Genomic DNA, 17,457 nt, shown 5'->3' with positions numbered 1-17,457 from the left:
TTTAATATCCTTCAATAATGCATCACAAATGTGAATATATATATATATACACACACTGAGTTGGCTTTGCATTAGCAACACCTCTTGTGTAGGAAGGAACTTGTCAGCAATACTGGTGAAGGCTCCAAGTAAGGAAAGGCTGATATAAGACTAGTTTGCACACATGGCTATCAGTTTTTGAGCATCTGTGAGGAAGAATAGGTCAATATCAAGATCTTTCCATCTTGACCTTGGTACCTGCTCATCTTGGAGTCAAGATGAGCAGGTACCAGTACCTCAACAACAGTCAACATGGTTAAGTGTTCCTGTTCTATGTTGTTTGTTTGTTTTGTTTGTTTTTTTTTGTTTTTTTTTTGTTGGAGCATTAGCAACTAAGGCCATATTGCTCCGGGATATGCGGTGGTCATTCCTTGACCTTTCCGCATCCTCCGTATTTGGTGGTGACAGGCTTGAACCCCGGTCTAATCAAGAAGCGTGTGCTGCGCACTGCTGCTCCTTCCCACCTGGCTACGGAGCCTGTTCTATGGTTGTCACAAGTCTGTTGTGACTGGTTCAAGAGCAGTTCAGTCAGTCTTACCTGAACACCAACAGTGCATCCAAGTGCCATAGCCTCATGTTGCTTTCTCCAAATGTGGATATGCCCATCACCATAATAGCTGAAAATGGGTTTCATCAGACCAGAGGGCAGATTTCAGTTGGTGGTCCAGTGTTGGTGCTGATGTGCCATGCAAGGTGCAATTTCTTGTATCTCGCCATAGCCTATATGAGCTAATGTATTCCTACATTGTACTGGGTGGTTAGCTGAGCCACTATGCTGTATTGCGGCAGAGTGGCTCAGCTAACCACTGTTTACAAGGCAAAACACACACGACACTTGGAACAGTCACAGGCATCAAACCATGTAGCTGCCCCAAGTGCGACCTTTGACTGGTTATTTGAGTGCTGTTGTGCCAGTTACGATACTCATGACACTAAAGAACAGTATTATCTTGACAACAGCCTGCACATCTTTCCCTAGATCATTCCACATTTGAAGTTGGAAAGATCAACTAAACATCAGAAATTAAAGCAATAGTTTGGAAAATATCAGAACACAGTCAGTCAAATAACAGTACTGATTTTTTCCTGTCTGCACTGCAAACACTACAATGAAATAAAAAATGTGCACCATTCAAACCACTACAGTGTACTCTTTCAATAGAGCAAGTGCACATTTCTTCAGTAGTTCTCAAGTCACAGCATTTGTAACAAGATGTTGGTGGTGCTCTGAGTGAGAAATTTGAAGATGGAGCAAAGTTCATTAATTAAATTTTATTTTAAGTTGGGTAAAACAGGAACAGAAGAATTCAAAGACCTAAAAAATGTTTATGGAGTGTCTATCCTCTACGCATGTGTTCAATTGGTTTGAATGCTTTCATGACAGACATAAGTTGACTGAGGATAGCCCAAAATTGGACAGACTGTTTCTATTCAAACTGAAGGAAACATTGAAAGCCGTTTCCTTCAGTCTGAATGGAAACCGTCTGTCCAATCTAGGGTCATCTCAATTTCCCTAAAATGATTTAGGGAAATGAAAGATTTGTTCCTGAATTGTGCCACACAGCTTGAACCAGGAACAAAAGCAAAAAAAAGAATCAACTGCTGTTGCAATTTCCTTGAATCTGCTGAAGACAACCCTAACATTTAAGTCAATTGTGACAGATGAAGACAGTTGATTCTTTAAATACAACCTGGAGATGAAAAGAAAGCATAGAGTGGCGATCACTGAGATTACCCAGGCAGAAGAAAATTCGAATCTTGAAATGGTGTCAAAATGAAGGATTTTCTTTGACATCAAAGGAATCATTCACAAGAAATTCATCCCACAGGACATTACAGTCAACAGCCACTATTATTTGAATGTCGTGCAATGTCTGCATGAACAAATGCATCGAGTAAGACAGTACTTGTTCAACACAAACAGCTGGCTGCTGTTCCACAACAAAGTGCTGCCATCCACAGCCCTCAATCTGAAGCAGTTTTTGGCAAAGAAAGCAATCAACTATCGAGCACCCTACCTACTCACTTGATTTTGCATGAAAAGAAAGAAGTGAAAGGACAACATTTTGACGAAATTAAGGAGGGAGTAACGCAGAAACTGAAGGGCATTTTGTCAGAGCAGTATCATCAGTGCTTCCAGGATTTAATTAATCGTTCTGAGTATTTAGTTATATGGAGATTACTTCAAAAATATATAACCATTTATTATTTTTTTATTTTTTTTAAATTTTCCCTCGTTATTTAATTGGCAGACCTTGAATTTAATAGTGCTATTGCTATGAAAGCTAAAAAACATTAAGTAAATGACCAAAGTAAGAATCAAAGTGTCCATAATAGAACACTTTTTTATACTATGGACACTGACTTTATCGATACAATTTTTAATAATTATGTGGAATAAATTATATATTAGTAACTGATAATTACATTAAAAAAATGCAAAAATATATGAAATAGTAAAATAAGCAAAATATGATAAAAAAAGGTTAAAATCTCTTTCTATACATTAAAAAAGTTTTCCTCTTAGTGACATTTATTCGGCCAATAGGAGAAGTGGGTAGGGCAATTACGTCATTACAATGTGTAGGTAAATAATTACATAGGTCATTTCCTGATTAGCTTTCAATCAGTCTCTTAAATTTAGTTGATTAATAATAATGTATGCATTATAATTTATGCATTATAATGTTAGTATATTAGTATAATGTTATTATTATACAAATAATAACAAAACTATACAAATATTTACAAAAAACTAAAATATTTACAAAATACTAAATGTTTGCAATCATACCTCTACTATATCGAGATGATGGGGCCCTTTGTCAGCTGACATTAATATACAAAATATGTTACAAAGGAACATCAAATGATGCTGGATGTGGTCACGTATTAGACAGTGAGGCATGTACACAAGGTTGGTGAACATTAAATGGAAGGTACACAAATGGGTTATTGGGCAGAATCAGACACTTGCTGTTGACAACATAGAGCACGTACGTGGGACACATGATGACATTGTGGGACACATGACAACATTGCAAGACAACTGCCTCCATAACGTTCACCAACCTCGTGCAAGTGCTTCACTGTCTAATACATGACCGTGCCCGGCATCATTTGATGTTCCGTTGTAATGTTTTTTATATATTAATGTCAACTGAAGAAGGGACCCATTGTCCCGATACAGTTTGTATATTTGTAAATAGTTTAGTATTTTGTAAATATTTTAAATATTTGTATAGTTTGTAAATATTTTAGTTAAATATTTTAGTCTTGCTCTTTTGGATGCAACAATATTCCTCATGCATTATGGAACCTGAAGCAAAAGGCCTTTTCCTAAGTGACCTATGTAAACACAGGTAAATAATTACATAGTGATATTTATTCAACCTTGAAAATGCTGCATGGTGGGGGATGGGGTAGCCAATGGGAGAAGACGGATGCGGGTACAAGTACCTGCATCCATCACATGGTACAAGTGGGCGGGGCAATTGCTTCACTACAAATGCACAGTTAATAATTACATAGGTCATTTCCTGATTAGATATCAATCGGTGTATTTCGACAGATGTGTCTTTTACGTAGAAAAGACACCATCATACCTCCACATTTTACATAGAAAATGTGCGCAGAGGTTGGCGAGCAAAGTGAGCAGAGGGAAAAGTCTGCTAGTATACATTAATAAAATAAATTTAAATGTAATTTTGTTTAATTTTATTTTTAACGTCCAAATTAAATATAAGCTTAAAAAACTAGTCACGGCCATAGCAATATGGATAGAATGTTTCTATGGCTGTAAGACATTTGGTTATTATATAGCCAGTTCATTATTATATGTCTTTTGTATATATGACCAACTGTACATATATACAAGTCACCCTCATATAACATTTCTGTTATATGAGGTTCTGTTAGAACCACCAATTCTGTTAGACAATAATAATAATAATAATAAGCTAACCCTTATCAACATTTTTGTTATGCTAAAGCCCATATGCAATCGATGAATAATTTTGGCAGTCAGGCAAAGGAACCACAATAAATTTAATAAATCTTGAGAGCAGATCATTATGCTTTAGTTTTTGAAAAATTTTACAATTTAATTAAAATACAGTTAATATTATCCCAAATTTTGATATCCATACACTGTTTTTTTCACCACAAACATTTTAGAAATATTAGATTGCTAATTCAGAAAACTAATTATTTAGTAATTAAATTATTTTCTTTTTTTCATAAATTATGGTACTGATATTATCATAGTCTTTTCAAATAAATATGTCCAAGTAGGAAGTCTTGAGGTGGCTGTTATTATGGTACATTCAATAATTAAGTCAGATTGGTATATATCTGTAATTGTCTCTTAAATTTAGTTGCTTAATTGTTAAAAATCGTACGTTTTGATCTGGGCTGTTCTCATTATGATGAGATTTAAAGATTCACCTCCACTGCTATCCCTCCACTCCCCATTTTGAATGAATAAAAATGAACCTGTGTGTGTGTGTGTGTGTGTGTGTGTGTGTGTGTGTGTGTGTGTGTGTGTGTGTGTGTGTGTGTGTGTGTGTGTGTGTGTGTGTGTGTGTGTGTGTGTGGCGCGCACGCCCCCGTAATACCGAATCACAGCAAATATGTTGCAATCTTATTTGTAAAAATCAATTTCATTTTTTTTAAAATTAAGTTAATGTTTAAATGTTTTTATTAATAGAAATTATATATCATCAATCCAATATAAGCAATTATTTAGAGTGTTCATATTTAAGCCTATATAATGCTGGTATGAGGTGCACAGAAACATATAGTAGATCTTGTAATTACTTATTATTTATGCATTGATAGGTTGGTCCAAAGGAGAATAAACGTGTAAGTTTCAAAGGGTTTTGTAATATATTTAATTCCAATTCGCAATTAAAAAAATTACTATTTTATTAAACACAATAAAAATTCTTCAAAATAATATATATATATATATATATATATATATATATATATAAGCATACTTACCCTAAAAATAACACTAATTCTGTTTAGATCTGAATGAGCCCGATCAGCCCAATCATACACTCTGTACGTTAGATAAGAATATCCTCTAAGTGTTACTGTAGTCTGAACTGAAAATAAATTAAAAACATTTATGTAATTCTTAACTAATACATATCATATTTATCTAGATCTAAGCCAACTACAGATAAGGAAATTCTCTAAATTTGGAGCATATCGAAAAATTAAATGCTCAAATTTAGAATGGGCTAAATTTATTTTCATATTATTAGCACTTATTTCTCAAATAGTTTAAATTACAAAATATTCTATAGAAATTTCAGTCCTTATCATCATCCAATGTAACACTTTTCTGATTTTTCATATTTTTCCAGCAACAGTTCACTGTATGACTCACAAGCAAGCAATACTGATAATTTAATTTAAGTGTTTGTGAAGTTACAGCACAGATTCATTTCACTTAAAGAAACAGAGTGACAAAATATGAGGACAAACATTTTTATCCGCAGAAAAGTGCAACTTGAATTTAAAATGCTGCTATATAATGTCTTTTTTTAGATGTCTGGTACACATTTTAAAAATTTTCTGCCTTTTTAATGAAATGGATGAACCTGTAGAAGTTCTTGGTGATGATTAATTCAAAACAGATGATTCCTAGATGATTAATTCAAAACAGACGATTCCTAGATGATTAATTTAAATCTATAACTGATTTTGCTCTATTCAAAATCAATTTTTTTTTGCACAAAGTGAAAAAAAAAATCTGCCATTATTATTGAATTTTTGAAATATGTAATACAGTAGAACCAGGATAAGAAGCTTTCCAAGGGACCGGAGGTATAGAACTTCTTATATGGGAAAACTTCTTAGAAGGGAAAATGGCCTAAGAGTATGAAATATTAAGTAGACAAATATAAAGATACACATACATAAGTTAAAGATCATTTTAAGTACTATTTCAGAATTTATAAATATTTCACTCTGCCTACGGGAAACATTTTTAAACTGAGGATTTCTAATTGCTTAACATTCTGTTGATTAAACACCTTACCAAAAACTCATTACCAAGTTGGAAGGATGAGCTCGTTTGGAGTTCCAACATGCCTTAAAAGGTTGCAATTACAATAAGCCAGAGCAACCAGTTAGTCTATATCGCAAATACCATAAGCCAGTTAGTCTATATAACAATAACAATGGTGGATACCGCCACCACCCAGAGGTGGTGGTATCCACCATTGTTATTGTTATATAGACTAACCGTATCCGCCAAGAATAAGTAACATTAGTCTTCTTCATTGGAAGTAGTGCAATATCAGAGCAACTCGTTGTGAAGGCATTCACAATATGTATATCAAAAATGATGCCATTTCACCTACTTCAGTGATTTACTACGATCTAAAATGATGCTTGGCGCTAACTTGTTCGATTACCAAAATGTTTATATTGTTTAATATTTTTATAATATTAAAAATAAAGAATTTGTATATTTAAAAATTGTATTAAGTGGAAAAACATCATTATAATAATACCCTGTGTATTCTTGATCACACACTTTTTATGTGGGAAAACCTTTTACCGGGAAACTTCTTACGTGGGAAAATAATACATTACAATACATAAAGTTGAAATTGAGACTTATGAAACCAAACCTAGTACAAGGGAAAACTTCTCATGCGGGAATTTCTTATCCAGGTTCTACTGCACTTCAAAAATTCAAGAGCTAGTTTTCAGAAAAATATATCGAAATTAAATGGTAATATATATATAAATACTCAGTCACCTCACTAATCAATACTTCAGTGGTTTTATATGGTTTTTTTTTTGCACACGAATGAATTCATACTCATCAATGAATCCCTTTTCAAATAACAAACAGCAATCTGCCATCATTGCCTCACTCCATTAATCCTGGTACTTTTTTTTCATATCCTTAATATCTTGGTGAAATTTTTCATCCTGTACTTCACTCACACACCACATTTCTGTGAAAATGTATTCAATTTGGCTGTTCACGAAATTAACTTTCAAACATGATGCAACTCAGTTTTTTTTTAGGTATTATATTGGTAAAATATGCAAAAGGCAAGTTTATATATCAACATAATTATATTGATACAGCTTATCTATATATATCTACTGATATATACTTATACATATATTTGAATAACATTTAAAATAGTTGGAAACTGAATCTTTCATGATAAAAATAAAATAAAAAGGTACAGTAAACATCAGAGGTAGCAAAAAGCATATTACTCTACATGATGCTTGAAATATAACCATACAAATAAATTATAATGAGAGTTAAAAATAAAAAATAAAATAATGCCAGCAGTACGGCAAGACAAGAGCAAAAATAGTCGAAATTAAACTTAAGAATCAAACCAAACACGGAGGGAAGAGAGGGGTAACAAGAGTAAAAATATTGCAGCAGAAAATCTCTAAGATAATTTGGAACGTCTAATTATAAGAATAATAAATAATAATTCATTAAATTTTTGTAAGCCAATTAAAATAGAAATTTAACAGCGGTCCCTCTGACAGGCACCAGGTCCAAATTTATGTTTGTCTGTTTGTTATTTGGTTTTTAGGAGCATTAGCAACTAAGGCCATATTTCTCCGGGATATGTGGTGGTCATTCCCTGACCTTTCCACATCTTCCGTATTTGGTGGTGACGGGCTCGAACCCCGGTCTAATCAAGAAGTGTGTGCTACACACTGCTGCTCCTTCCCACCTGGCTATGGAGGCGCCTCCAAATTTATGTGAAATATCACCAAGATCTAGACCACTATAATAAAATAAAACAAAAATAAACCAAAAATAGACTGACCATTACGCCCCATCTCAACAGAGGACCACAAGGCCAATAATGGTCAGGGAATCGCTGCATTTCAATCGCTAGACAAATCGCCGCAAAGGCGAGTCGATCGAAAGATCAGTCTACCACCCGATCCCCAGATCGAACCGCGAATGCAGAAGACTTGAATAGCGGTGGTCCTGATGGAGCGAAAATTAAAAATAGAACAGATACAAGCACTCCAGTGATATATATATATATATATATATATATATACTCAGATATATATATCTGAGTAGATAAATATACTACTGCTCATAAAACTTCATATCTGACTGCACAATTACCACCAGGTCATTTTCATTTGACACTACCCTGAGTGCAGTACTACCCAGATGATATGTTACTCTGGGGTTACTGCTGCCCATATGCAGTACTTTACATTTGACAATGTTAAACTTCAGTTGCCACCTCTCAGCACATCTGCTCAACTTTTTCAGAACCTATAGCAATAGCATACTATCAATACTGTCATTAAGGACCCTGCCAACCTTCATATCATCTGCATACTTAGGCATTAACCCTGATATACCTTCATCAATATCATTGATAAATACCGAAAACAACAATGGGCCTAACATCGAACTCTGGGGGACTCCGCTAATAACATTAGTCCATGAAGAGCAGTGTCCATTGAACCACTCTCTGTCTTTTCCCACTCAACCATCCTTTTATGGCGCCTCCGTAGACAGGTGGGAAGGAGCAGCAGTGCGTAGCACACGCTTCTTGATTAGACCAGGGTTCGAGCCCGTCACCATCAAATATGGAGGATGCGGAAAGGTCAGGGAATGACCACCGCATATCCCCGAGCAATATGGCCTTAGTTGCTAATGCTCCTAAAAACCAAATAACAACAACAACCATCCTTTTATCTACTGTAGCAACTTGCCCTTAATGCCATACTGCTCCAATTTGTACAGTAGTCTTCCTTGTGCCACAGTATCAAAATCTTTCCTAAAATCCAAGTACAGTAAGCCCTAGATTTAATGGATCCCGATATTTGGATTTAACGGACCAGACAAATAATAATACAGTACAGTAATGTACATAATAATCTCGACCATATTATTTTTTTTAGGTTATACAAAACTTCAGTGTTATTGTTAATTAAAAATTAATAATAATTACCTATTTCCATTACTGTTTTGATAATTACCTACTTTTATTTTTATAATCAAATTCAGGAAATTGTAGTCAGGAAATTGCTTTTTATTCTTTCTGAAAACGTGTTCAAATATAGCTGTTTTCCCAGATAACAGATAAGAGCAGGCAGTGACTTGCGAGCTGACCGTAACTCGGGACACTAAACTGCAGGTCTACCAACTCACTTTGTTTTCAGTCTCAGTCTGCCTCAAACTATCGTGTGATCAGGTTCTATACACTGTTTCTGCGAATTCTGAATTGTGGCTTTATTTATTAAATAATTTTGCAATCCTTACAATTTAAAATGGCATCAAGTGATAGAAGAGTTAAAAGAAAGCGTGTGAACTTAAATGTGGCACAGAAATTAGAACTGAGAAATTAGAACAATGCGTCTCGGTAGCATGTGTTTGGGAAATTCACGGCGAAAGAAAACAAAACTGTTTCTGATATCCATAAATCGAAGGCCAAATTGCAACATAAATTTATATTGTACAGTACTGTATATCGTACTAAAGCTTTTTTTTTTTTTTACATTAAGAACAATAAAAAATACCCCAGGTTACATTCGATTTAACAGACTTTCGGCATTAACGGATACTCCTCCTCCCCTATTAGTCCGTTAAATTGAGGGTTTACTGTGTATGATATCAAAATTATTCTTTGCATCCAGTCCCTCTGTGACCACATCATAGTATCCAACCAAATTTGTCAGATAAGACTTCCCCTTAACAAACCCATGCTGTGTCTGAACTATAACTGCAGTCTTGTCTAGATGATCCTGCATAGCTTCCTTAACCAGTGACTCCATTATTTCCCTGGAACAGACGTTAGACTAACATGTCTGTAATTACCCATGTCGCCCTTTGATCTCCCTTTGTGAATTGGGAAGACATTTGCATATCTCCAGTTCATGGGGATCTCCTCTGAGTCTAAGGAAGCTTTCATAATTATGGCTAAGGGTTTGTTTACTTTCTTTGCTGCTTCCTTTAATATAACTGGAAAAATCCCATCCACTCCAGGTGCCTTTCTTATGTTCAATTTTAATAATTTTCCCTCCACTTTGCTCTCAGTTATTACAAAATCATTTGGCTTCTTGCCACAGTTCGATAAGCTTCTGATCTCCACTTCCCTACAGACCTCCTCATGTGTGAATGTAGATGCAAAATTCTCATTGTTTGTCAGCTACATGAACAGGTTCATCAACAATCAAACCATCGATGTCAAGCCGACCAATCTGATTCATCCCTTTCCTTCTAGAGTTTAAATAAGTAACAAAATCTTTACTGTTTTTCTTTGCCAAAAATTTCTCATAATCTGCCTTTGCTTGCCTAATGTCCGTTGTGACTTGATTACATACCATCTTATATCTACCATAGGCATCTGTGTCGCCTGATAATTTATATGCATCACATGCATTTTTCTTTCTGCCACAAGTCTCATTAGGTCATCTGAAATCCATTTAGGCCTAAACCTTGAAGAGTATTTCTTAGCTGGTATGAAAAGCCTAGTATCTTCCAAGATTAATTCCTTGAATGCATCCCATTTAGAATATGTTGTTGGTAACATCATCAGTTGGTCACACTGTATAGAATTTAAAAACTCCCTGAGACCACTGTACTCACCTTCACAAAAGCAAAAACTCTTCCCCTTACTCCTGATGGTAGTTACATCTTTAAGTAAATCCCACATCAGTACATTGTTATTACTGCCACCTAGTGGTTCCTTTATATGCAGATTCTCAATGAATGAAGAATTACTGCTGATATATATATACATAATATAATATATAATAATGCTGCAATAATATATAATAATGGATTATGGATCCAGGACTTGCTAGTGATAGTAGAAATGCCCAGCAACCATAATGAAATACACTTGGTCGTCGACTTACGACCTATGCGACTTACGACCGGCCGCACTTACGACCACAAAAAAAAATAATAATAATAAATAAATTAATCGATGATGGGAGGCCTGAAGACAGCACCAGGCACATACACCCAGTCACTCTCTCTTACATACACCCAGTCGCTTTCAAGTATCTGTTGCGTGTGGTGTATTAATTAAAATTCTACTGAAATACGCATAAAATGTTTAGTAAAAGGAAAATGACTTCATCTACATATACGCCAGCTAAAAAGTCAAGGAAAACTATTGATTTAGAGTGTAAAATGAAAATTATCCAGCAGTATGAAGGCGGAAAGAAAGTGAATACGATAGCATGTGACTTGAAGTTATCACATTCCATGGTATTGACGATACTTAGGGACAAAGAAACAATTCGGGAAGCTGTGAAAGGTTCTGCACTTATTAAGTCTACAATTTTAACCAAACAACGACAGGAACCCATCCATGAAATGGAGAAATTGTTGTTTATGTGGATAGAAGATTTAATACAAAAAAATACACCCATGAGCCTTCACACAGTGCAAGCAAAGGCTAGAAGTTTGTTTCAGTTTAAAATCACGCGCCGGAGACGATTACACAGAAGATTTTCAGGCTAGTACTGGGTGGTTTAAGCGTTTTTAAAAAAAAGATTTTCTTTGCATAATGTCTCTATAAATAAACATTTCCTACCTCAACCCAAGAACATGGCCCTAACGATGCACAACCCAGCACAAGCAAAGATTGAAAATTGATTTTGTAAATTTCATTTGTATTAATTTTTACATTAATTTTAGATTGTATTTTTGTGTTTACAGTACATTATGTACAATATAATTATAGATTGTAGTTTTGATTTTTTATAAACAGTATGAGTAATAAACTAATTAAAATGTAGAGAACGTTTGAATTTAACCTCATAGAGAGAGAGAGAGAGAGATAGCCTAGGCGTAGAAACGAAGGTTTATTCAGTATCGCTAAGTAAAAGATAAAAACATTACTGTATTTAAAATGAAAAATAAAAGATTATAAAAATAAATCATAAAGATGATAAAAAGATTAGAAAGGTTAAAAAATACTGTTAATAAATATATGGCCGACATACGACCAGATCGACTTACGACCTGTCAGTCAGAGAACGGAAGTCGGTCGTAAGTCGACGACCAACTGTATAGACAAATGGATTTAGATAGTGTATGGAAAGAGTGCTGACCTAAGAGGTGTAGCTACAGTTAAAAAAATTAAAAGTGCCTGAAAAATAAAAACAGATTTCCTAAAAATTATATAAATTGTACTAAATGCTGTAGATCCTAAGATTTAAGGGATACAGGAACTCCCCGACTTAAGTAATACTTGAATTCCACAAATTCAACTTTACGCAAGTTTTTGCCAGCCGGTGCAACTGAAAAAAATATGTTAACGTATTTCGCATCTGTAGGGATAAATAGAGGTATTGTGAAAATATCGTAATGTGAACCCAATAACATATTGTTTTTTATATAACATATTGTATATAAGATTCTTATATAACATATTGTATATAAGAATCAATTTTGAATGCCTTTGTGATATTTTTTTAAAGCACGTTTCTGGAGGTCACGACCAAAAAACAAAAACAATTTGCACTTTCTGGTTTATTGGACTTTTCTGTTAGCACAATCTATTATAAACGGGTAGTAAACTCAATCTTATTGCATTTGCGATATCAATAACTGGAATTCTGTCAGTTTTTATGTATTATGGTGAAATGAACTAAGTCCCCTTCGCTGAAATCTTCAATCATATTAAAAACATTAATTTTCAGAATCTTCTTTTCATTCCTATTTACTTATTATAATAGTGAAGGGAAAGGGACCAAAGGAAAGTGCAAGTGCTGGCAGTGCCAGGAAATAAAACAAAATTGATTTAGAAATGAAGATGAAAATGATTAAGTAGTACGAAGCAGGACAAAGTTTGTTATCTATTGCACGGAATTAGGTCTCGCAGCTTCAACAGTGTATACTATTTTAAAAGTAGTAAATTAATAAGAGGAGTAAACCTCAATATAGTACGTGGAACACTTCCGTATGATACCCTCCAGAAATTAAAACGGAAAAAACGAAAAAATCGACAACTTACCGGTACATTAAAGTAAAATATAATAATTAAAGTAAAATATAAATAATTAAATAATCAATTTAACACAATACTAGTAATACTAGATAAACATGATTATATTAATAAGTTAGATTCAGTTGTATCTGATAGCTCCACTTATTGTGAAGTGGACCCGACACTGTTTACCAATTTGGTAAATCAATACAATAAAACGTTAACCACATATCGTAAAAACGACTACATTACTATGGTTCAGTTGAAGGAATTGAAGTCCAGAACATACAATATTCCTGCACTTTTTGGTCAGGTAAAATTTTGAATTGTGTTAAATTGATTATTTAATTATTTATATTTTACTTTAATGTACCGGTAAGTTGTCGATTTTTTCGTTTTTTTCCGTTTTAATTTCTGGAGGGTATCATACGGAAGTGTTCCACGTACTATATTGAGGTTTACTCCTCTTATTAATTTACTAATATTATTATCAACGTAGAACATATTGAGTATTACAGCTCTGATTCATACTATCTAATACTATTTTAAAGGACAGTGCACGTATAAAAGAACACATCAAAGGATCAATGCACTTAAGATCAACAGTGATCACAAAACAGCGTTCAGGTCTATATTGAAGATGGAACAGCTATTAATAATATGGATGGGAAATCAGATTCAGAAGCAAGTGCTCCTGAGTCCAATGGCCATTTAAGCAAAAGCAAGAAGTATTTATGAAGATATTAAGGATAAGTACAGCGAACCCCAAGCCAAGTTCATGGCAAGCAACAGGTGATTTAATAGGTTCAAGCATCCCACTGGTTTCCAAAACATTAAAAAAGTATGTGGCAAAGTTGTCAGTGCCAATTCTACAGCTGCAGAGAAATTTTGTGATGTGTTGGAAAAAATTAATGATGAAGGTGGCTACTCAATGCAGCAAATTTTTAACATTGATGAGACTGCTCTGTATTGGAAAAAATGCCGGATCGAACATACATTGCCAAAGAGGAAAGGACAATGCTAGGTTTCAAGGCTTCAAAAGATAGGGCCATGCTCTTGCTTGGGGCTAATGCAGCGGGAGATTACAGATTAATATCACTGCTTGTGTACCATTCTGGAAATCCTCGTGCATCAATAAAGCCACCTTACCTGTGCATTTCTGATCGAACCAGGAGCAGGGCTAACGATATCTCTCTTTGAGGATTTGTTTAAATGCTGCTTCATTTCCAAGGTTGAAAAATATTGTAAACACAACGACGTTCCTTTCAAGATTTTGCTTCTATTAGATAATTTTCCAGGACATCCTATGCATCTAGATGATGTGTAGGATGTCCAAACAATTTCACTTATCCCACCTATGGATCAGGGTGTTATTTTGAATTTAAAAGCATACTATTCAGGCACAATATTTGCTCAGGCATTGTCTGTAGTAGATGGTGAGGAAAATTTTACGTTAAGAGACTTGGAAATCTTACAATACTTACCACGCCATCTTAAACATTAATAAGGCCTGGGTGGAAATTACTAAAAGTTGTTTAAATGGCACATGGAAGAAAATATACCCACGGCACATAAAAGGCTTTGAAGGATTTGAAAAAGACGAATCATATGAAGAGGTTATAGATAAGACTGTAAAGGTTGCAGAGCTACTTCACAGTTGATGCCAAAGACATGGAGGAGTTAATAGAGGAAGAAGAGAAGGAATTATCTAATGAAGAACTTACTGATTTGCAGGCAGCGATAGTGAAAGGAAGAAAATGCTGACGAAGTTCAAGATGAACCAAATGAGGAGCCGAGACTCTTCATCACCAGACAGATGGCAATGGAATTTTGTGAAATTGCATTGGCAAAGTTTGAGAAGATGGATCCTGACAGTGAACAATTCTTAAAAGTTAACAGAGGGGTGAATGATATGCTTGCTTGCTACAAAGAAATCTATGATGAAAAGAAAAAGCCACCATCCAGTCATCGATTAATATGTTCTTTTGCAAGGTTGGGCAGCCGACCCCTTCTAAATCTCCACAGCCCTCAACCTGCATAGCAGCATACTTATCAGCTGAAGATGTTGATTCTGGCATGATGCTCGAGAGGAAAAACTTACTGACTTTATGCCCATCTCCTCTCTTTTTTTATAATTTTATAATTTTGAAATTTTTTAAATTGCACGCTTTTGCAATTTTTTCTGCGCATAAGATAAAAAATTTAATAATACAATAAATAATTCTATTCACACGTTTGTTGAACATTTCTTTTTTGATTCGCATTGGAGGAATTCTAACTTACGTAGCGTTCCGTAAAATGCAACCCTTACGTTAATCGGTGAGTGGCTGTATATATATATATATATAGAGAAGAAGAGAAGGAATTATCTAATGAAGAACTTACTGATTTGCAGGCAGCGATAGTGAAAGAAGAAAATGCTGACGAAGTTCAAGATGAACCAAATGAGGAGCCGAGACTCTTCATCACCAGACAGATGGCAATGGAATTTTGTGAAATTGCATTGGCAAAGTTTGAGAAGATGCAAAGTTTGAGACCAGGAAAATACCTCCAGGTATTTCCCTGGAAATACCTCATTACCATTTCGTGGAACATGAGGATGACTTCCTCATGTTCCACGAAACAGTCTCAAACAATCCAGGTGGTGTGGCTTGGCGCATTATCCTGATGAAAGACAGCACCACCAGAGGGGAAGACCGTTGCCACGAAAGGGTGTACCTGGTCAGCAATGATGTTTAGGTAGGTGGTAGACGTTAGAATGCCCGGCACAAGAATAACTGGACCCAGGGAATGTATATATATATATATATAGTATATATATACACCGATGAGCCAAAACATTATAACCACCTACCTAATATGATGTTGGTCCTCCACGTGCAGCCAAAATAGCTCGTACCCAGCGAGGCATGGACGCTAAAAGATTTCTAAATGTGTCTTGTGGTATCTGGTACCAACACGTAACCAGCAGATCCTTTAACTGCTGTAAGGTCTGTGATTGAGACGACGCAGATCGGAGTTGCTGTTCCAACACAAACCACAGATGCTCGATAGGATTGATGTCTGGGGAATTTTGAGACCAGGAAAATACCTCCAGGTATTTCCCTGGAAATACCTCATTACCATTTCGTGGAACATGAGGATGACTTCCTCATGTTCCACGAAACGTCTCAAACAATCCAGGTGGTGTGGCTTGGCGCATTATCCTGATGAAAGACAGCACCACCAGAGGGGAAGACCGTTGCCACGAAAGGGTGTACCTGGTCAGCAATGATGTTTAGGTAGGTGGTAGACGTTAGAATGCCCGGCACAAGAATAACTGGACCCAGGGAATCCCAGCAGAACATCCCACAAAGCATGATACTGCCACCACCGGTAGCTTTTGTCCCACGGTGCATCCAGGCTCCATCACAGCCGTCCACATGGTGCAACAGGAAAAGTGATTCGTTGGACCAGACAACCTTCTTCCAATCACTCAAGGTCCAGTTTCGATGCTCGCGTGCCCATTGTAGGCACTGTCACTGGTGAACTGTGGTTAGCGTGGGCACTCAGAGCAGCCTGCAGCTATGCAACCCCATTTTCAGCAGGGTTCAATGTACTGTGTGTTGTGACACATTTCTCCAATCACCAGCAAGTTGCACTACAGTTGCCCTTCTGTTGTCACATACCATCCGGGAGAGCCTTCACTCACTTCGAGCATCAATGAGCCGTGGTTGTCCAACACCGGCGGTTCGTGGGTTTTCCCCCTCCTCGAACCACTTTCGGTAGGTACTAACCACAGCTGACCATGAGCACCCCACCAGCCGTGCCATTTCAGATATGCTCTGACCCATTCATCTGGCCATTACAATTTGGCCTTTGTCAAACTCACTTAAGTCCGCTGCCTTTCCCATCTGAAGAACAAGAGTAACACTGATTAACGAAGCTCAGTATCAGGTTTTTTTTATACTGTGTTCCGACCCACGCACACGCCGTAGTTCGCCTGCAGCTGCTTCGATTTCCAATGACTCGCTGTTCATAATGTTTTGGCTCATCAGTGTATATATATAGGGTGATTCAGGAGAATATTTTGGAAGGTTATGATATCAATTATCCTGAGTAAAAAAAGTTCATAATAAACATGTGTCCAATTTTCAATGGATACGGAGATACAGCTGTTTGAAACTGGCACACACAAAGCCATTATGAGAGGTATTAAAGAACAATAAATGATTTATTGTTTATATTTATTGACTTTTTGAATGATACAAAACACAAATCATTGACAAATTTTTTTACAGTTCACAATAAATGTTTGAAAATTCCGCCACCAACCTCAATGCGCTTTGCAACTCTTGTGGTTATATGATGTGTTCTGAGGTCATCATGGCATTCCTTTGAGGGAAGCAGTATCCAAAATGCGAGCGAGCAATTTGCCACTTGTATTCACCTTTTCTTT

The 17,457-nt window shown here is 35.7% G+C and overlaps 1 protein-coding gene across 1 annotated transcript in view; it reads right to left on the bottom strand.

The window, feature by feature from the left end:
- axo (axotactin) overlaps positions 1-17,457 on the bottom strand; it is a 564,741-nt gene that overhangs the window by 468,879 nt on the left and 78,405 nt on the right. Inside the window, exon 6 of the mRNA XM_090371184.1 lies at positions 5,044-5,150. Within this exon, the coding sequence (XP_090227310.1) occupies positions 5,044-5,150 (107 nt within the window). The remainder of the gene's footprint in view (positions 1-5,043; positions 5,151-17,457) is intronic.

Source organism: Mastigoproctus giganteus, chromosome 4 (genome assembly GCF_048544385.1).
Source record: "Mastigoproctus giganteus isolate SK-2022 chromosome 4, ASM4854438v1, whole genome shotgun sequence".
In the NCBI taxonomy this organism is placed as follows: Eukaryota; Metazoa; Arthropoda; class Arachnida; order Uropygi; family Thelyphonidae; genus Mastigoproctus; species Mastigoproctus giganteus.
This window is presented reverse-complemented; position numbering and strand designations above follow the sequence as displayed.